This window comes from Branchiostoma lanceolatum, chromosome 13 (assembly GCF_035083965.1).
Source record: "Branchiostoma lanceolatum isolate klBraLanc5 chromosome 13, klBraLanc5.hap2, whole genome shotgun sequence".
NCBI classification, from domain to species: domain Eukaryota; kingdom Metazoa; phylum Chordata; class Leptocardii; order Amphioxiformes; family Branchiostomatidae; genus Branchiostoma; species Branchiostoma lanceolatum.
The window spans coordinates 10058454-10080919 of NC_089734.1; the positions used below are offsets into that span (position 1 = coordinate 10058454).

The following is a 22466-nucleotide window of genomic DNA, read 5'->3' on the forward strand; positions in this document are numbered from 1 at the left end:
TAAATCAAGGTACGCAAAATCGAGAATACAATGTATCCAAATGTTGTTCGTCATTGAAACTAGTTTATGAAAATATGATATTCATATTGAGAGTAAAGCTCAATCTTGCACTGTGTGCATACTGTTGACAACCCCTGCCTCAAATTGTGGGCTAAAGTCTTAAGTCACTAAGATGACTTGTTATAAGTACTGAGTATTTCAGTCTCAATTGTGACAATGTTTGTACTGAAGTTCCATGAAGGAAACCGTGTTAGTTGTAGTTTTGATAGTTGGAGTGTAACTACAAAATTTTATGCTTTACTACTAAATTATGATAGCATTCTCAGAGTGTAACAAACATTGCAATTGTAAACAATTATGGTTCATGTTTTGTAGTAGTCGTAGGATATAAACAAAAAAATGAAACTGAAAATTGACCAGCAGACCAGAAAGGTAGACTGCAATAACGTCACATTTCATATCTTTCCAGGGATACATGTACCCAATGTCAGGTACATTTTAACTGTTGTGCTGAAGAAAGTAGACCTACAATTTGTACATTTAATTTAATTATTGTGACAATCATTTGAGATGCTCAGGAACTGGTAATCAATGAAGCAGGCAAAATCGTTGTCACCCTATTTTTTTAATTTTCCTTGATTCCGAAAATAATTTTCCTTGATTGTCTACCATTTTGATGTTTGTGTTACAAATCCTATTTGGTACAAACTGTAAAAAAATACTTTGTTTTAATTATTTGTTCATAATCATGGTACATACAACTTGTGAATTTGTACTTCTTCCTGTAAAATCAGTGCAACTTGCTTCCTGACTATTGTCCGAAACTTCTTTTACAGGACAGCAATTATCAGAGGAACATACAGTGTGACACTACTATTCCTTATCAAATGTTACATTGTACTTTGTGAGCTGTAACTACTAACTTGCAGTTTCTTTCCACTGTAGGGGAAAGCGACATTCTGTGGATGGAAATGTGTCCCGGCTTTGCGGTTCTATGTGGAGCAGTATTTGAGATAGGATTGGTGTGCTCACAACGTCTGACATTCTTTAGTTTCAGGTCTTTTCAAATCAGATGAATTGCGTGGATGCTGAATGGTACATGGAGTAGAAGAAGGTTCTAATGATTTACTTTGTTCTCTCCAGCTGCATCAGGTTTCAGGAGGTATCGACCAAATGTGCTTGAGGAGTTATTTCTGGTCTGCTGGTCTTTATACTAACTCATGATCTGTGGTACTGGTATTTAACATTTTGCAAATGCTGCCTAGTATACATGTAAAGGTCTTATGGCACTGTGAATAATCACTGGCTTTTAATGCCAAATTACATGTAGATTTACAAAGGAAGAATTGTGAAAGTTTAATAAATCAACTTCTTTCTCACACTGTTTACAATGGGTAGATCTACCGAATCTGTCACTGATATTGGTTTTATTACAAACCTTTGTAATAAATGAACTTGTGAAATGTCAAAAGAGCTGCGTTGGTGTATTTTCTGGTGGCACATTGTGGCGTATTGATGACTGTATGTGAGAAATACTGGTCTGATATGATTAGTATTAGTTACAACCTTAAAGGCATCCAGAGCATTCTGTGAGGCTTGAAAGTCGACTTAAAAAAACTCTAAAAAAATTCTAGTCATTCCTACACATAGTTTAAATAACTAAGTTTCAATAACACTATACCATTACATATCGACAATTAAGGAGCAAAGATGCGATGTCGTTGTGTGGTGAGAACTGATAGAATATCCAAGCCCTAATAGCCTGATCCTGACTGTCCATCACAATTAGCAGTTCGACCAATGAGAGAGTGGCTGCTTTGTCCGTCAAATATTTGCATTCTTATGTTTATATTTTGCATTTCTACGTTTTGATGGAAGAGGGTGGGGCTATGGTATCGGTCTATTATACTAGGCGCGTGAAACTTAAGAGATCACCATGCATCTAGCTTATTTTTGTGCTGCTTTTGATATAAAGTTATCACGCAAATATGCTTAACAGTGACATTAAATGTCAATTTTATAAAGATTACAGCAACTAGAATATTTACAGCTTTTAAGCCTCCTAAACTGTGCTGGGTGCCTTTAAGCTCATCAAATTCACTTTAGACCACATTGTAAGGGCATAACATGCAGTAAGCCTTGTGTTTGCTACATTTGGTGAAAACAGATGGAGGCAAGATGTGATATATTAGACAAGAATATCCAGTCAGTAGATCTAACAAATGTATTGGAAAAAGGAAATCTTAGCCAAATTTGCTGCTCAACAAAGTGGGAGAGTGAGAAGAACTAAATATTAAAGTAATGTCATCTGGATAGCAAGGAGCATCATAGACATCATAATAATACCAGACATTTGATTACTAATAGTCATCTTCTTTATTCTTTTCAAGCAAAGAAAAGCACTGACAAGAAGAGTACATGTACATTAGTAGAAATGTACCACATTAATCTTGATGAAAGCAGTAGCTAGAATACTTAAAAATGATTTAAGAGCCATTGCATGAGAAAACCAGGCAGAGGTGGGAAGATGGGGGTCGGCCAAATCGGCTCAAACTTTGTATGTGTGATAGGTATGTGGAACTATGAACAGCCATATAATTAAAACCCTCCAGCTATTTTTCGTTATGGCGTTATGGGACCCCCCTCTGAGACCCTCAAAAAACCAACAATTCATGGCTGAAAATTACTGAAATTGCAATGGCTACCCTGACAAGTCTGATTTAAGATACAATTATAAATTTTATATTTCCATATAGCATGGGCTCCCTAGTTTTACCTGCCAAAAGTTGAAGGTGAAGCATTGAAATTAAGAGGGTGTACTAGGGGGTTACCAGAACCAATGAAAGCAGAATTTTCATCTATTTGAATTTTAGTCATTTTTTAGGGGCATTATCTGCCCTGGGCAGTGGCTTTGGAGAATGATTTTACTGTTGCTGGAGAGAGGAACATCTACTGATTCAAAAACAAGCGTCATAAATTTGGGCCACTCATAACGCGAGCCGTGAATGGGGGCTCTTTATGGGGATTTTTCGGGTTCGGGGCTATAATAAATCAGGTTGTGACGTCTCACTACGGGGTAAGTTATGGCAATTTTTTCTGCCGCTTCGTGAAAACCATGCATAATTGTCATAAAATGCTATCAAAAATCAGACATGTTGATTTGGGCTCTACATGGGGGATATGAGGATACTTAAAAAGTAAATTAAGGTTGTTTTGCACATTTTACAGTTGCTTTTTAAGACATCAATCAGTAAATTACTTACTAAAAAGTATGTGCAATTATGAAGTGGTCAATAGTGAAAAAGGTTATGTATGGGGGTTATCAGGACCCCACATATGTGATATCACTGGTACACGCAGCTATATGGAAAATCAAGAAACAAGACAGTCACTATAACAAATGTCGGGGAACAGTTTGAAACTAGATACATATACTTCTCAATTTGGGTCAGTACATGAATCATAATGAAATCAACAGATTGTACATTGCAGTTGCAATTTATCAATTTCAAAGAAAATTCAATATTTGGTATCAAGCATTCTCGAAGAACTCAGCCAATGACTGTAGCTAGTAAGTTCAATCTCTTTTGCACATTTACAAATTCTAAATGATACAATCCACACAATTCATACGATACAAGGCACCTGACTATTGGCTAGCAGGGCAGCCAGGTACTTGGGAGCTAAGTGGTTAAGTACTATGCTACAACTGCAATAGTTTTTAATATTATTTAACCAAAACATACATTTGCTGTAGGCGATTAGAGGTTGTCATAATGTTATGGGAATGTGAAATATCAAAGATTGAAAAAAGTCAAGGGCATCACTGAACTTCTTTGTATGTATTAGTACCGTAATACAGATAATAGTGAATTCAAAAAGTCAATGCTTCATAACATAGAAAAGTCCATAGTTTTAAATGCTGACCCTCGCAATATTAAGTGGTGGCTAGATACTAGATGCAAACAGGCTGACACTAAATGTCCGTAAATGCAAGTCTATGCTCTTTGGCACTATACGAAGGCTGCGCCTAGGTGATGAACAACTAAATCTTACTCTTTCTGGAACGTATTTGGAAGTAGTTTCATGTTTTAAATATCTCTAGTAGGTGTTTGGTTTGACCCCTGTCTAACTTGGAGAATACATGTCCACAAACTGTGCAATGCAGTGTCATCTAGGCTAGGAGTGATATCAAAGACGTTTAGTTTCCATTTTACCACCTAAGACATTTTCTATGCTGTTCAACTGTATGGTTCTTCCAAAGATTGAGTGCTGTGATACTGTTTGGGCCAACTGTGGATAATCTCTCTCTGACAATGTCCAGAAACTTCAAAACCGAGCAGCACGAATTGTCCTCGGTCCGTCACGTACAGCACAATGTGGATAATGTACAGTTGTCTGTTTTAGGTTGGAGTTCCCTCAAATCTCACCGGCAAATGAACCTCCTTCAAACCGTCTTTAAATCTATTCACCAACAAGTGCCAGAATACCTACAAACATTTGACAGAACATCTAACATCTATGGATCAAGACATAATTCAAACTTATCATTGCAACTTCCGAACGAATGTCAGACTAGAAGCCGGCCGAAGAAAATTTGCGTACAGGGATGCATTTGCCTGGAATGATTTGCCGGCTACAGTTAGAGTGGCCACGTCGGGCCTAACTTTTAAAAAGCTAGTAGAGCAGCACTGCTGACCTCTGACATCCAGACACGGCCTGCCACATCGACTTTGATTTACGGTGTATGATTTGACGCTTAGTTGTGTATATATTATTATTTTGGTTACTTTTTGTTCATTAGTTCATGTTATTTCCTTGTTATGTTATCAGTCTGTTTATGTTATTCTGTACAGAGCACACCTGAAAAGCAGTGCGTTTAGCACTGAGTGCGCCTGCCCTAGATAAAGAAAACAGACATAAATAAATAAATAAATAGAAACAGCCTAACATGTACAGATGCGCACAATGGTTTCCACTTGGCAGATGTAGGAGGCTTTCCCGGATACTGGTCGTGTTACTGGCAAGTGGCAAGTACGTGGAAATTGCGATGCGTCACTTCTATCAGCTTCAATGCATTCAACCCTTAATTCACATTTGGCGTGTTTGCAGATGTTCGTTTCTCACAATGATAGATGATGGCAATAGTTGATATTTTTGTATTATCCCATTCATTTCATCCTCTGTGAGGTGACACAAGTTTCTTTACATTGAAGTCCCTGTCAAGATCAGAATAAAGATCATCATCCTGTAAACCAATATCCCCCTTAATCACCTTGAGAGTCAGACTGAGTGAAGAACATTTTATGTGCATGATCTTGGACTTCAATTTTTGCATAATGGTATTCATCTGTTCAATGCTTATGACTGACGTGTTTCAATGGTCCTATGACATAATTTTAGGAATTGCATGCATTTTGTAGATACATGTACTATCAAAATTTTGATATGGTGTGTGTAACCCTGGGAATAAAAATTACATTACATGCTACAGTAATTTGCTTCGTTTCTGAGAACACTTTGTAAGTTTGATAATCTACGAACTGCAGTTTGTTGAATTCAGTATGATACCTGTACTGATCCTGATTGACCATCAAAATGATATACATTTAGCTAAAATCTCAAATTGTTCTTGCCATTTGTTATAGTCTAATTCTTTATTGTCCAAATAAAGTATATGTAGCTCTGCACCCATGTGCACGGGTGTGTTCCAGTGAAAATGTGGAGTTCTGATAACCCCCATACATAGTCTTTAATTTGAAGTATTACCATCTAATGAATGTATACATGTTTGCATATAATTATTTAGTGAGGAACTAACTAATTCTTAAAGAGCTGTAAAATATGTAAAACAAGCTTAATTTACTTTTTAAGTATCCTCATATCCCCCATGTAGAGCCCAAATCAACATTTCTGATTTGTGCTAGTATTCTATGGCAATTATGCATGGTTTTTCACGCAGCGGCAGAAAAAATTGCCATAACTTACCCCGTAGTGAGACGTCACAACCTGATTTATTATAGCCCCGAACCCGAAAAATCCCCCTAAAGAGCCCCCATTCACGGCTCGCGTTATGAGTGGCCCAAATTTACGACGCTTGTTTTTGAATCAGTAGATGTTCCTCTCTCCAGCAACAGTAAAATCATTCTCCAAAGCCACTGCCCAGGGCAGATAATGCCCCTTAAAAATGACTAAAATTCAAAGAGATGAAAATTCTGCTTTCATTGTTTCTGGTAACCCCCTAGTACACCCTCTTAATTTCAATGCTTCACCTTCAACTTTTGGCAGGTAAAACTAGGGAGCCCATGCTATATGGAAATATAAAATTTATAATTGTATCTTAATCGGAATTGTCAGGGTGGCCATTGCAATTTCAGTAATTTTCAGCCATGAATTGTTGGTTTTTTGAGGGTCTCAGAGGGGGGTCCCATAACGCCATAACGAAAAATAGCTGGAGGGTTTTAATTATATGGCTGTTCATAGTTCCACATACCTATCACACATACAAAGTTTGAGCCGATTTGGCCGACCCCCATCTTCCCACCTCTGCCTGGTTTTGCCTGGTTTTCTCGTGCAATTACTCTTAAGACCAAAAACCATTACAATTGCAATGAACATGATATTGTGTCATTGTAATGATCATGATAGAATCGTGGAACAAGGAAATTCACCAACAGTTCACAAAACCAACCAATAGTCAAAACTGAACTGTAACACTTAGCTAACATAGTTAACAATGCCAAATTTCTGCCTATATGTATATATGGAACGCTATCTACAGGTGGGTACTGCTGTTTAATGACACTTGTGTGTTATGGACACTATAGTGGAAGTGGTGAATATCAACCAAAATCCTCTTACCCACAAAGTGTATTTTAAGGATGACATTAGCATACAAAGTGTAGTATATGGATGACAATGCCACACACTGATTATGGTCTGTGTGACTAAAACACACTGGTCGGAATCAATTCCAAAGTATTTCAAACATCACCCTCCTCATACTAGGCACTGTTGTTGTAGGCTGACAGCAGTGACATGTCCGTTATATTGCACGATAAGTAAGGCGCTCTCCACCTTGACTTATAAAGGTCGGACCATCCTGCTGTAAACTAACTACAACAACCGAACCCAGAGGCATAAACAATATCAAGTTCCGGTACTATTGCACATAAGTAAAGCCTTCTAGGCCTTGACTTACATATAACCATCTTGTTTCTACCAATCGGATTTCGAACAAGTCACAACAAACGTTTTAAACATCTCAGTAAGTAAAGCCCTATTGGCTATTGACTTTGCATAAACTACAAATATATACATCTCTGTCATGAAAAACTAGTCTGATTCAAACTAAATCTATCTTGCTGAATTGCGACCAAAAATCATTGTAGCTCAAGTGACAGTTGATATACAGAACCAAGCTGTAGCTTGAACCAGTTCAAGTAAGGCCTTCTAGACATTGACTTTTAAAGACATTGGTTAAAGACATTCACCTTACATAACAAACACTTGGCTATAGCATATACTAGCTATAGCGTATGGTATACATTTGTATATAGTATATCATCAATATTATTGCATAGAAAGTAAGGCCTTCTTAGCCCTGACAATCATGATAACTTCAGAAATATTTCTGATATCACAGTACTTAATAATTCATAAGTTACGAGTAAGACACTTTTAGCCCTGACTCATAATTATTGGAATATCTACAGTAGGACAACAAAGCACAAATATAAATACTGCACAGAAAGTAAGTCTTTCTCAGCCTTGACTTTCTTTGGAATTATACACACTCTCTTAATCAATAAGTCATTGTACTTCAGCAAGCATAAACTAATGGGTAAAGCCAAATCTAATTGCCATTTTGCAAGGTTGAGTATTTAGTCGTTGGCAAACAGGAATTTAATCAGTGGTGTTAGGTCTCAAACCAAGAGAATTCAAATGGAGAGAGACTGTAGATTGTAGGGCAATGTAAACAATCATGTAAAATGCAATGTCCTTATCAGCAAATTGTAAGGCAAGTCTATATCCATCTCTATGTGTTGACATGTAAATTTCTGTATAATCGTACATTACTATTGCCAAAAATACATGTGGATCATTTGACAGAGGTATTCTCTTCTGGGCCTCAACTTCCAGATGTAATTCTAAAAACACCACAGAAAGTTCACAGCTGGAGTGCACTTAATTTAAGCACAGAAAGTAAGGCCACCTTAGCCTTGACTTCCATAGGAAATGTAAATATTCCAGAGCTTTCCAAACTGCAGAAAGTTTTCACAAATACTGAACACATTACAAAGACTAGCACACACAGTGTGAGTTAAAATTGCAATAAGTAAGGCCTTCTAGGCCCTGACTTACAAAAATAAGCCCTTTCTCTTGGATACACATAGACGTTTTCATTCACAATACAAACACTGCATATAAAAGTAAGGCCAACTTAGCCCTGACTTCTATAGAAACCTCGTCTCAGGAAGCCAGCACTAAACCCAAATATAAATTGTTACCTGAACAATAAGTAAAGCCTTCTTGGCTTTGACTTACAAAAATACTGCCCTTTCTCTTGGATACACATAGAAGTTTTCATTCACAATATATAAAAGTAAGGCCAACTGAGCCCTGACTTCTATAGAAACCCTGTCTTACCCAGCCAGCTCAAAATATAGATATACATGAATGATAAGTAAAGCCTTCTTGGCTTTGACTTATAAAAATATAGATATGTCTTCATAAAATAGTTTATGGAAATAATTCTGCATAGAAAGTATGGCCTTCTCGGCCATGACTTACTTGGAAAATGTTATGGTGATCACACAACATTAATTATATGAACGGCAGATATTTGGTCAGTTTTTCTATTCATTGAGAGACATACTTGATGAGTTGAATGCACTTCGTTAAAAAGAGAACCACCTATACACAAACAAAAAATGATTTAAACAAACACTCATAACAGGACAGAGTAGCAAGTAAAGCTGTTACAGCTCTGACTCCCAAAACTCCCAACTGTCCAGTATTAGAACTTTGATGGGTATAGTGTAAACGGTACAACTCACACAACACAGGTTTTACATACAGAACTACAATAAGTAAGGCCCTCTTAGCCCTGACTTATAAAAATATAATTTCTTTCATAAATGTATGGTAAAACAGCATCTCTACTTCGCATTATATAATATATTCTTTAAAAGTAGAGCCTTCTCAGCTCTGACTGATAAAAATATACAACTTTCTGACCACAGGACTAGATCTAACACAACAAAATGATCATGACACTTGCAACTCCCTGATTTTCTCTCTAAAATGTAGCACAGACACAACATGAAATGGTAAAGCAATGTCCCAACAGTGGCAAAAATGCCATGTCCCAAATAGGCACCAGGAACAACTGTTTAGAAATATTGTCAGAGGTTAGCAGCCTACCCTGGTTTTCCTTATAATTTGAAGGCAGTGAAATCAGGCAGCTAGATTATGTAAGAGGTATAGCAGCATAAGTAAGGCTTTCTTAGCCTTGACTTATATCTCACAAGATTCTAGCAGCAGTCAGAGAAGTGAAGAAGCAACAATTTTCCAATCTGTCCAAAAAGATGTTTTGGTATGCACTGGTTCATCATTAAATTCAAGATGCACTGACTCTTTACTACTGATGAGCAACATGGGACTTTTTGACAAAGGTTTAGACTTAAGATGGACTAATCCTATATTGAATTTGGCAGTGCTTAAAGCTTAACCCGTTCCCTGCTACCTAACCTGGTAACCAATACAAAGTTGGTGCCAAATGGCTACCTTAGCAAGCTGAAGGTTAAAATGAAGGATTGCAATTGGTCCTTTTGTCTGTGTGACCTGCATGAATGTAGAGAGGAACCTGACTACAGCAGATTGCTATGTTAATCATTCCATGTTTCTGTTTCCTTGGCTTCTTGTTTCATTTTGTTTACAGCTTAGAATATTACACGAGATAAGCACTCATAGTAGATGTGAGATATACAAACAGGCACCAGAACAGGGTTACATCCTTTGGGTCCAGCTTGTACACTGATGTTGTAGAGGAGTGAGCTGAAGCCTGTTGTTGGGAGGGGGGCGTTGTTGTTGTTGTGTCTCCCTCGGTGGTGTGGAGTGTGAAGGTACTGTGGTCAGACAGGCCGTAAACAGACACATACACGGTTGTACCGACGTCCTGGCTACTGACCGGTGCTTGACGGAAAAACAATTCCTGAAATGGAAGAAACAAGAATAAACCTAAGGGTAATTAATGATCATCTTTCCAAAACTTCTATGACTTTCTTTTCAAATTCTTTGCAAAAATACAAGTACAGTCAAACCTGTATTAGCGGCCACCTTTGCATAGCGGCCACCTGCCCATAGTGGTCACTTTTTGTCGGTCCCTTGGATTTTTCCCATTGACATAAGCATTAAGAATTAGGCTATAGCGGCCACCTGTCCAACGCGGTCGCGGCCAGACGATTTTCAGTCCCGCGAGTACAGTAACACTGCCGATAACGGTCACGGCGCGCCGGTAGAAGCCGCATCGCCACCGCACGCCGGATTCAAAATCTTCATTTTTTCACGCAGTTATCAAATTTATGCGGCCTCAAATGGATAGGATCATAATAAAGAAAACCAGAATGTTTTATCTTTGTTAGAAAATCCATGGTTTGACGCGAAGTCAAGTATAGTTTTCTTCACATGGCTTGCGTTTGTACATCGTGGTAAAATTGACAATTTCTGTGCATGTCGACTGGACAAATATTACGGCAGCCTTTTGGAAAATACAACCCACACATGTACCTGATGCGGTAAGTTCGTGAAATGTTTGAATGCCGGCCCAATTTCCGTTTTCAACGGGAACTCATTCAAATTGTGCTCAAAACGTGTTTCGCGCAATTTTCAAAATGGCGCTGATACAAAGTTTACTGGCTAGGTAGCAGCATAAAGGTCAACGGAAGACACCACTGTTACGGAGGTATAATATACTAAATTTATTTTGCTGCAAAGTATCACTGAGGATAATTACTAAACCAAAAGCTTCAAAATGAATGTAAATAATACTACTTTGATGTAAAATTTGGGCTGTTGTAATTTTCTGAAAAGACAAAAAGCCCTCAAAAGAGCGATCTTCTTCTGAGTACCCTATTAGCATAATGGTAGATGCTGATCAACACAAGCCACAACAAGAGACTAAGGAAAATTGTCGCCACGATTTTATGTTTGAAAACGGTCGAAAACGAACAGTAAGTGACAACTGAGCAACATGTATTTTGTTCTTAACTAACTAGGAGTAAAAGAACAACAATGGAACTTCTAAAATGTGCCTTACCTGTTTACATGTGTACTGTACGGTGAATAAATGTATCTCAGTGGGTACTGAAAATATGTGTCACTCGTGGTCAATTAATCGACATTTTCTCCATAGCGGCCACCTGTTCTTAGCGGCCAGTTTTGGCCAGTCCCTTGAGTGACCGCTATAGACAGGTTTGACTGTATTTTATTGGGTAAAAATGGGCATTTGGAAGCTTTAGCTCTATGTACATGTTTTTATAAACATTTATACAAAACACTTTCTTACCCCTGATGTCAGGTTAAAGTTATGCACAGCTTCATTTGGAGTTGTCACCACAGAAGAACCATACATGGCCACCTGACCTCTGTTCAAGGTCAGTTTGAAGGTCATCCCTGCCTCAGGGACAATGAAGGACAAGTGACGGACAGCATCCTTGTCAAGGTCGGTGGTAACAGGAGTTCCAACAGGGACAGCAGCCACAGCTGATAAGAAAGGAAAAATTCATCAACTTCTAGAGTCTAGAAGGAAGTACAAGCTACAAGTAACTGCTGAAGAAACAAAATTGACACTGCTTTCTTGAGAACTTACCAAAATCAAAATACTTATCATTACATCTAAAGACATTTTCATACGCATCATCTATTCTTACCCCTACACAGAGACTCCTCCATATCTGTCACAATCTTCTCAAGGTCACGGAACCTTCTGACCCTGAAAACCTTCCCAGCATGCCCTGCCATGGTCCCCAGCTCCTCCTGGTCCACATCATTGGTCACCCCGACAGGAAACACGGTGATGTTTGACTCCCGCGCTCGCTGAGACCACACAGTCACGTCGTGGTAGTCTCCAGACTCCCCATCAGTTAGCAATATACTTACCTAGGAGCAGGAAGATAAAACTCATTCATATTCTATTTTTGCTCTCCTATACCTGTAGTAAGGTGATGCTGATTTTCAAACCTCAGATATCCTCTAATGTAACTTTTGACTGTTGAAGGCTGATACAAAGAGCATATTGGAGCAGCATATGAACCATATTTTCTGATATGTAATCATATTTTTAAGAAACTAATTTTGAATCCCAACAAAATTGTATAATGGAGCTAGATACATGTACCATGAATCCATCTATAGCAGGGAAAGTTAGGAGGATGGCTTGTGTAATAATGTAGAATAAACAAAGTTCAAAGCTTTCAAAGCTGCGAGATCAAAACAAGCGCACATCACAAAGAAAAGTAGACACAATACTGTAAATGCAGAAATGTTTGCGGTGGTTTATGTTCGCGGTTTTTGCGGTGAACTCTTTACCGCAAACTTAAAACCACCACGAAAAGCCGTGCCATTGGGTGACTAATAGCACTACTATTGCCTCAAATGCGAACTCAAAACCCTTGCGAACACTCCATTTTCTCTCTACTGCAAAATCGTAGCCTCCATAGCAGGCTCTACAGGGCCTTTTTAGGGGGCTTATGATATACTTTTTGCAGCCAGCCCGTAACCATCAGCCAGCCTGTTACCAAATGCTAGCGAAATCAAAGCCCCGGAAACATACATGTATCTGCATTTACAGTATTACAATATGCCAGGACAACGAGCTAACCTTGGGGACACCGTTGCGGACCTCCCGTGCCCCGTTCTCTACAGCAAAGCTGTGTGTAGTGATGTACTGTAGGGCCTCTCCAGTATGGGTAAACAGGCCTTCGTCATACTCTATATCCTCCACTGCCTGGACAAGGGGGGCTGCACTTGGGTGATCCTTCAGTTCTATCTCCAGATTGACTGAAAAACTACAGGGAAAGATACATCACGGTCAGAATCTTTTATAACTTGGATATATGCTTGTGAAAAAAAGCTACTAGTCAAAAGTTTAAGTGATGGAGGCCTGTGTATGGGTGATGAAATTCTGTTGTGAATTCTTTCTACTTGTCTCAGAAATAACAGTGTTCTCGCCAGGCCTTTTGAGCATAGCGGGCCGCTACGCTGTGGGCCGACAAACCGACGCTGTAAATCACCCGCTATGCTGTTTTTTTACCCAGCGTAGCGGCGAAAAAAGACAAAAATACCGTAGTAAAAATGCAAAGGCACGCTCCTCCCCTGTTTCGCAGGAAGCCATCCAACTATCAGCTCCAAGGGAGGTGCCAATTACTAAATTAGCACCCCGCCCTACCGCTCCGATCTTGTCTCGCCGCCCCTCCCACCCGGGAAAAGCCCTTAGCGGCTCGTGTGCCGCTGGCAGCATCGCGCGAAAACGTAAACAATAGCCGAGTAGGTCTCCATGTGCACAATCTGCGGGGCGGTTCCCGACTATCAGAACAGCCGTAAATGTATCAGATTCCCGCGGAATCTCCTTATTTGGAAGTTAACAGTCCGCGGTTGACCAACACAGAAGCTGTTCTTTGTAAAAGATTCCTTTCTCTGTCAGCGCGGGGATAGAATTAATTCTTAACTGTATTTCTGACAAATTTCTAGAGCAAGGTTAACTCATTTTCCCATCCATAACAGCGAATTCATGCACAGAAAATTCATTTTTACAAAGAGAGGAAGATCAAGGAGGTCCTATTTAAACCTCCTTGGGAAGATAAAGTTTCAACTTATTTAGAAGCTTCGCCATGATTGGACGATTCGGCTACTGCAAATTTGTGGCACCGCCCACAAACCGCCGACTTTCCTTTTAGCAGACTTTCTGCCGCCGACGTCGCCATGGTCGCGACTGTCATCAAAGGCTGCCGACTGTCAATCAGCGGCAACTTTGTGGGAAAACGCGCGAGTTGGATCTCCGTGTGCCAGTCAACAGCGAACCTCTGACGATTTTATGTTCCCTTAACTTTCCCACAGCGATGCTTGTACAAAGTTTTTATTAGACGGAAGTTCCACGTTATCTGTAACACGCAGAACAGCGGTTTCGGCTTCCTGGAACGGGCCGGCGGTGTATGTACTTGGGGGAGAGGGGTGACGCGATTTCTTAGACGGGCAAGGTTCTCTAAATGCCGCGGCAAGGGACTTTCGTATTAGGATTTTCGCCGCCGACCGCCGAGGGAAGATCGCCTCGGCGGCGATTTTTCTGGAAACATGCCGGCGTTGAAGCGTACTATACCAGGAATATCGCTTCCCATTTCGCACCGAAGAAAACTTCTGACAGCGACGATTGTTGCGCTTCGACTTAGGACAACCGGACACAGCCAAAAAAAAAACTGGTATCGACTATTGATATTGTTGAGTAGCTAAATAAACTATTGATGTTGTTGTTTCTGAGTTTCAAGTTGTCTTTCACTAGAAATATTGTATGTCAAGGTCCTGTGGAGAAGTTGATTGACTGCCACGATTGTCATAAATATGACCCTCAAAACTGAAAAAAAGCCTTCTCAATACCCTAAAATGCAAGAGCTTCTGGGGGGCTTCGCCCCCCTGGGTCCCCCCACCGGGGCTCTGCCCCTGGACACCGTCGGGGGCTTAAGGCAGCCCCCGAACCCCTGCCCCGACGCTGTGAATAAAACCTGGCGAGAACACTGAATAGTTAATATGACTCACAATATGAAAGTTCTCACGCAACTGGATAAGTCTTGCAAATGGTCAGACATTTCATCTTTCATCAGTAACTCAAAATAATCTGAAACCCAGAGAAGTCCAAGAGGTATTTATGCAAAACTATGAATTGATGAATTTAAGAAAACAAGTGTAAGGCAGTTCAATTGAAACGTCTGAAATATCTAACCACTTTAAAAGAAAAACCTCTCTAGTTGCTTTAGTAGCTTTTGTATCCTGCATTATTACCCCGGTATTACCTGGATGTCCAACCATCATTGACTGAATACGACAGGCATAAAATGGAAAGTTTCTTGTTCAAGTTCCTAATTTTGTGGTGCAAAAGTAAAACTGACCTGTACTGTATGACTCCCACCCTGGTTAGGTCAGGTCCAATGGTGAAAGACTGGATGATGGTATTGACAAAGTCCTTGGACAGCTGGAAGTTGTTTTTGCCGACACTAGCTGAACCATCCAGCACAAACACCAGATCCAGCCCTGCTGCTTGGCAACCTGCAGCAAAACAGAAGAGTTGTGGTGACTCAAAGAAATAGAATACAGAGGGACAACCCAGAGAGAAGGGCTTAATAAACAGAAGCAATTCTTTTGTCTATGTATGACTTATCTTGATATTAAATCTGAAAGTTAATGTGAGAGTATCAAAAATCATCCTCTGATTTATCTACCACAGAGTTCACCAAGATAACATTTTAGAATATATGGGAAGGAAATATTTTGCATTTGTCAGCAAATGTTGACTCTTGAATTCATTTCTTCGCTATCTTGTGTTAATAGGAAGAAGTTAATTATAGCTCTGTGACCTTATACATACGTGAGATTTGTTCTTGGTGTTATTTAGAAATTGTGAATCCCATACTTAGGTACACTGAAACACCCATGTTTAGATTGCAGAATACCATCATGTTCAGTAAAGGCAAAAAGCTAATAAGAAGTGTTTTGAGTCTTCACACATTAAGACTGTGCCATTATCTTAATAAATTGTCCATAGAAACTTCTCCCTGGGGAAACCAAGGATGCAGCTTGGACAGATGTGGAAGTTCTCACCAACCTAAACATTACTACTGTAATTAAACTCCGGCCAGAGTTTTCAATGCCAAGAATTTTACTTACTTTTTGAGTGCCAGTCTAACAATGCATTATTGTGAGAACTGGGACACTTTTGTAACTTACCACTTTCCTATCAACCTCTAACATCATCCTCTTACATTCCATTGGCCTACTCTAGATGATCCTTGGCATTAAATAGGTAAGTGACAAGCAAACATTGAGGAAAGGACCTCACAGGATCAAACTCTCCAGACAAACATTAGAGAACTAAATATACATGTGTATGTTTGCACATTATCATAGCCCTACAGGGAGACAGGAAATATGATAAGGGAAACCTTGACTGTAAGTTACATAATCATGAATAATCAAATGAGTATCTATATAAATTTGTATCCTTTGCTATAATCCAAATATTATGAGAAGCAATCATACAGAAGTATGGAATTTATACTAATAACAGTATGCGTCAGCATAGAAAGGGTTATGAATATAACAATGTGTGGAAAACTGGAAGAACATTGAAAGAGAAAGGTTAGGTGAATAGAATATCAACATTTAGCTTCAGCCAAAATTTACTCCTGGTACATAACTGGCAAATGTATAGTTTCCACGTCTAGTTGCTACAGTGGTCTCAAGTGAAAATGTGCTAGGACTAACAAACTACAGCTGGAAAAAATGGCACTCACTGCTTAGGTTACATGTTTTTGAACTCATTGGCGATACGCCAAACCTCCACAAACAAAACTACATGTTACGTGCAGGAAGACATGTCAGCCAGTCTTCATAGTGCCAGAGCCCAAGGTACAAATAGCTGGAATTCAACCCTTAGACCTCAACATTGAACTTCATGCATGTCTGACACTCAAAAATAGACATCAAAGTATCTTACACGAAGATTAGAAATAGCTATCCATCAGCCAGTAAAACCTCAATATTGAACTTTGTGTATGTCTGACCCTCGCAAGAGTGAAAAAATGCTGAATCCCAAGATATAAGTAGCTGTCGGTAAGCCATCGTACCTCAACACAACTTGATAACTTATTATGTCTAACCCTTGCAAGACTGAAGAAAGGGCATCAAAGTTTTGAATGGTTAGAAGTAGCTGTCTGTCAGCCATTAGACCCCAACATTCCACTCCATATGCATGTATGTCTTATATTCACAAGACAGGGGGCAATCTATCAACCTAGAATCTATCAATGGGAAACAGTTTGACAGTCCCTTTACTGGATAGGACATGTCTTCTTAGACCCCGTTCATACCAGGATTTGCATATCTTGATTCACCCCGAGGCACGGGATTGATCCCAATTGGATCTGCCAAATCTACTACAGGTAGTGGATCAAGATTAAACTCACTCAGCCGAATTTGGACCGTTCATACCAGGATTGGCACATAGGGATCAATACCTGCCTGATCAATGCCTAGGGGAATCCTGATATCCGAATGCTGGAATGAAAAGGGTTTTAGTCTTCCAAAAATAATTTCATCAGGTTGGTAGACAATAGGATATTGCATTTAGAGTTATCTTTTTACACAACCAGTAACGTCTCACCAGCTGACATTTCATTGTCTCTCAGGCACCTTCCTCAGAGCTTCTGACTTCTCGCCGCTATAATAACTTTTAATAAGTAGCCAAATTAGGTGGCCCTTTTGTGGCGAGAACACAATCCCAACATCAACAGGTGTGAGACATTACTGGTTGTGTAAAAAGAAAACTCCAATATCCTAGGGTTTTAATCTACTCATAACTCAAGTTCTTGCTGACCTGATACTTCGTCCACTGCCGTTACATAGTCGTTAGGGCTCTTGTCCAGCGCGTTGTTACAGTAGTTCTTCCAGAAGGCGGCCTGTGCAGGGATACTGGGAGGGATCTCGTCAGGAACAGTCAGAATTTTCAAACCGGCCACCAGGGACGAGTACAACGGCTTCCTGCGAAGGGAATTAACAACAGTTTTATTACAAGTTGTCATGGTAACAAAATTTATAATTCAAGAAAACACTGAGTGGATGTGCGATTTGCTTTCAGTGATTTATAGCAAAATCAAACTCCCACAGTGATTATTATAAACTCCGATTTAGTACTCTTTAACAGAACAGAAGTTGCTTTAGTATATCTATCTATAACAAACAAGCTATTTTTATCGCTACCTATACCAGTAAACAACATCAGCATATACTAGTAACATCTACTAACCTAATACCACCAGGGTACATAATTCCGCACCCTGAAAAGAAATTTCCAAACAGATCTCCAACCAAACATCCCCCAGTATAATGTACTCGTGTATATCTTAACCAGTGTTCTCGCCAGCGCCCGTCCTCCCGTCATTTGACGGGTTTTTGTCGCGCATGACGGACAAAATTTTTGCCCAACCCGTCATTTTTAATGGACAAAAATCGGTATGTAAAGATATTTAGACAGAGTTTAGAATTTTGCAAAAACTCCAGAGGACCATCGGAAGTTCGCGACGAGGGCGATCTAGATCATTTCTAATGCCCGCCGGCGACAACCCCAGCCACACAGAAAGAGCGCCGTGGTGGATATTTGGTGGCCGCCGAAAACTCGGCGTCATGCGCCGCCCTCCCCACAGTTTTGGCTGGTCGCATCGGGCTGAGCCCGGCTGACGTTTACTTCTGTTTTGTCCCTCTCGGTTCACCGTCAGTTTTTGTTATCAAAGAAGCCTAAAAATTCAGAAATATTCCTATAGCTATCAGTCTTTCTGTAATCTGTAAAACATTATTAAAGCTTTAAGCCGCGGCGGCTGAGTTGCATGCGCTTTCTACCCGTAAGAAATGGTAAACAGGCGTCAGATATTCTATTCCACCAATCACAGTGCGTCGTCTCCGTCGCGTCAAGAAATACCGACCAATGACATGCGAGTCTCGCTACTCGCGTGATTTCAGCTAAGCGTGAATTTGCGAGATGTTAAGGGAATGGCGGGGATCGCAAGGATCACACGACGAAGCGGCTGTTGGAAGGCTTGAATCGACAACTTTTGAAGACATTCAGTGCAGTTACCGGAGAAATTAATCGTGGAAAACATGGGAGAAAAAAATGGACGTCTTTATGGCGTTCTTTCTCAAAGTAGGGTGTCAAATTCCTCATTACGTTCAATAATTACAGGGAGCATACGGGACAAGTGTTGAAAATTTTTATTTTTGCCGACTTATTCTGTGTGTATTTTTGGTAGGACGTAGATACGTAATAAAGTTTTGTTGTGCTTGATTTTCTTTTCTTTGCCGATTGTATACAACATAGAAATGTAGCTTGTGTGTGAACATTCGATCTGACCGCGATGACGGCACGCCTCCCCCCAAAATTAAGCCTAAAACCCTTGTGCAATTTTTCACCGAAAGAGATGTCATTAAACTAAGCTTATTCTACCAAGAAATTTGCCCCTCAGAATGCAGGAAATAGCGTTTCAGAGGGTCTAGATTCAAAAATTTTCCGGGGGAGAATACCCCCGGACCCCCCTATCATGGTCACGCCTCCGGCGCGACGCCTCGCGCCTTCGGCGCTCGCTATGTTCTTCCCGCCAGCAAAATTGAAAAGACGGGTAAAAATTTCAGGCTGGCGAGAACACTGATCTTAACTGTACGTGCATACCTGGGGATGTTTTTCAAAGCGGTGGATTTATGTAACCCGGCGGATTAAAGTTAATGGACGTTACGTAAAGTCAATCTGGTCAACAAAAGAGCTTTGATATTTTCTTCTGAAAGTCCCTTCACCACAAACGTCAAACCTGTTGAAAATTATCACCATTAGATCTGAACAACAGTTGTTGTGCAAGGTTCAATGGACCGTATAAGTGACTTTGTAAGTTCTGCATGACAAGCTTCCCCTCATTTCGATTCAGGTCATTTGGCATTTGGGTGCCTTGGAGGGGCACTTGGAATTTTCTAATCAATGGAAAAGGCAGCAGGGCTGTTCTTAAAAACTTGTGGAGTAGGCAAAACCTGACGTGAATGCTATCTGGCTACAATTCTGTCCTTACAGAAGTAACTCTTGTTACCTAAGGTCCTTCCAGCGTATGCCAAGCCGGTGAATTCCAAACTGTGCCATGATGCTGTCCCATACAGGCCGGAGGTGAGGGTAGGTCCTGGTATCCAAGGTTTCCCTGAAATCACTATAGTCAACCTGCAACAAAAACACATAAATGCTTTAAACTACAGCAACACTGACTTGTAGAAAAACAACATCCATGGGTACAGGATCCAAAGTGTATAAAAGATTTCCAAGTCAAGATTTTTTTACTGACACTTTTCTGCAATACGGTACATGTAGACAAGCCATTCCTTCATGAATCATAATAATATCATTTAGTACAATTGGCCAGGCGTAAATAACCAACCTTGAGAAAATACCAATTAGGAGAAAATACCAATTAGTACCAAGTACTACCAACAGATGACTTGCAAGTTTAAGTCAACTGAAGCATGACATTTTCAAGCTTGAGTCCCACCCTTGTTTACCTTTTAACCACTCCTACTGTTGGTCGTTGGGAGCGCCTATTGAAGAGAACTGAACCTTTTAGGTCTGGAACTTTCAATTTTGTAAATATTATGAAAATTACCATGGTCTCTAGCTTGAGGTCTTTATCTGTCCCACTTATTGTTCAGCAGGCCTACTTTGTCAATTTTCGTTGTAAAATATATTTTCAATTTCATCAATTTCATGTCTTGAAGTTTTTTTGGGCAGATGCAGTAATTTTTTTCCATCCCAACAAGCAAATCCTAACGCTAAAGACAGCCCTGTTAGCACCTAATGCTTTTAATCAAGGACATTATATTTATAGTCCTTGTTTCAATAAAATAACTTCCACTTGTGAGAATGGAAACTTATCTTATTTCAAATCTAAATGGTAAGGGAATCATAATTTTAGTCTGACTAAAATTAGTACCCACAACAAAAACTTTTTTACCATTAAAAGCACAAATATCTAGAGATCAATTAAACTGAGTACTCAACATGTAATGATGGGGAATTTTCCCACAGCCAGGAATGGAGGTGTAACCTTTATAGTGTGATTTTTTTATGGCAAATTAATTATGAAGTCATCAATAATACTGTGTGATATTTAATACGGGCCAGTGATTCAGAGCCAAAGAAACCATGTTAGGTGCATTTCAGTCAAATGCGATAATGTCAACATCTAACCACAAATCTAATCTAAATCTAGTACTTAGCAATAATTCTGATAGGCTTAATTTCCCAGAGGAACCTTTACGAGGAACCCAGAAAAATATGGCTTCACGGAAGTTGAGCATTTAAAACTGTTATGTTATTAATGTACTACAAATTATGCAATTGTGACTCAACAGGTATCTGTAGTTTAATTGTCATAATCATAGATGTAAAATCATAACTAAACGGGGCTAAATCAACAAATATGTGTTGATGGTAAATGTAACGTTAACTGTCACAGATGTTCTGACCTGCCAGATCCCTCCATGGTACTCGGGCCGGTACGTAGCCTCCTCCCGCCCGTCCTCGGTCGCTGCCCGGGCCATTCGCCGTAACATCGGGGACAACAGCCGGTGGGAATCAAACACTTTAGAGTCGTGAATCTTCGCCATGCAGGCCAACACCACAGGAGTACCCCGTGCCTCCTCCTGTAGGGTTAGATCTACCGGGTGTCCCAGCACAAGTCCTCGGTGGGGAGTGCGAGTCGGCCCGACCACAGCAACGGCGACGACCCCCTTGTAACACAGCGCAAACAGGGAGACAATCATAAGGATCCACGGGAACGGGCACATCTTGGCAGCAGTGAGGAGATCTTGCCTGTTTGTACAGTCATGGGAGTGTTAGTGGCCTGGATATATGGTGGCGTGAGACCAGGAGAGAGCACAGCACATGCGATCGGACGTCCTCACGATGACCCTTTGCCCTTCTTCGGATCACCTTCTTTCTGGAACCGGTTCGACCACTTCACACATCCGATCTTTCCGCGAAACAAAGGAAGGGCTTCAGGGAATTACAATCAAAAGCCTGATACGTGACAATAGTTCTAGCAGCGAGTTTTTGAAGAACAGGAATGTGTGCCAAGCTGCATGCAGCTCACAACTCTTCCAGCATGTCGCCTTCCCTTGACCTTATCTTTCCCAGAATCGCTTGCGTGAAAAGCATTCTTCTCCAAGCAGATGTGCGGGTTTGCGTTTTCCTTTGGCAGTCAACTACTAGTAGTCCCTTGGTTGACAATATTTGGTTGGTCAATTCAAAATCCCACAACAAAACAGAGCGATCACTACACACTAGAATCAATATGAAATCTCAGTTGAAAATAAGTGCTATATAAATAATTTTCTTACTCCTTGGTGCTTTTATAGATTCCACAAAACAGCATCAACTTTAATGGGGAATATAACGTTAACGTTAATAGATGCATTGATCGATCTGAAGAAAATAAATGCAGAATGTTTTCCTCCATACCCTACAGAAATTATTTTGACGTCAACCCTCAACATATAGATGGAATATCATCTGTGAACAAGTATTCAACTTCACATGTATGTACAGTATCTTGGTAATCATGCACTACCTTGGATAATCAGTGGGGGGCGCTGTAGCCTGATCCCATAGAGTGCAG

At 40.1% G+C, this 22466-nt stretch overlaps 1 protein-coding gene across 2 annotated transcripts; it reads right to left on the minus strand.

Annotated features, from left to right (window-relative positions):
- Positions 1–6622: 6622 nt before the first annotated feature.
- On the minus strand, positions 6623–21971 carry LOC136446925 (uncharacterized). Of its 2 annotated transcripts, XR_010757667.1 has the most exons (9): positions 21316–21971; positions 19893–20017; positions 17645–17808; positions 15162–15318; positions 12884–13070; positions 11934–12162; positions 11570–11766; positions 8640–10216; positions 6623–8466 (listed from the first exon to the last, which is right to left on the minus strand). XR_010757667.1 is itself a non-coding variant. In XM_066445583.1 (8 exons), exons 1-8 carry the CDS (start codon positions 21634–21636, stop codon positions 9953–9955), a joined length of 1644 nt encoding a protein of 547 aa, XP_066301680.1. In that variant the 5' UTR covers positions 21637–21971; the 3' UTR covers positions 6623–9952. The 2 variants fall into 2 exon arrangements, 1 of the variants encoding a protein (XP_066301680.1); XM_066445583.1 differs by having other exon boundaries at positions 6623–10216.
- Positions 21972–22466: the final 495 nt, after the last annotated feature.

What these genes read in the sequence shown, in the direction of transcription:
- LOC136446925 (XM_066445583.1), bottom strand. Translation starts at nt 21,636, where the DNA reads ATGTGCCCGTTCCCGTGGATCCTTATGATTGTCTCCCTGTTTGCGCTG. An exon ending in GGAGGAGTCTCTGTGTAGGG is followed by an intron (nt 11,767 to 11,933) that starts GTAAGAATAGAT and finishes CTTTCTTATCAG; the next exon opens with CTGTGGCTGCTGTCCCTGTT. An exon ending in ACTTTAACCTGACATCAGGG is followed by an intron (nt 10,217 to 11,569) that starts GTAAGAAAGTGT and finishes CTTCCATTTCAG; the next exon opens with GAATTGTTTTTCCGTCAAGC.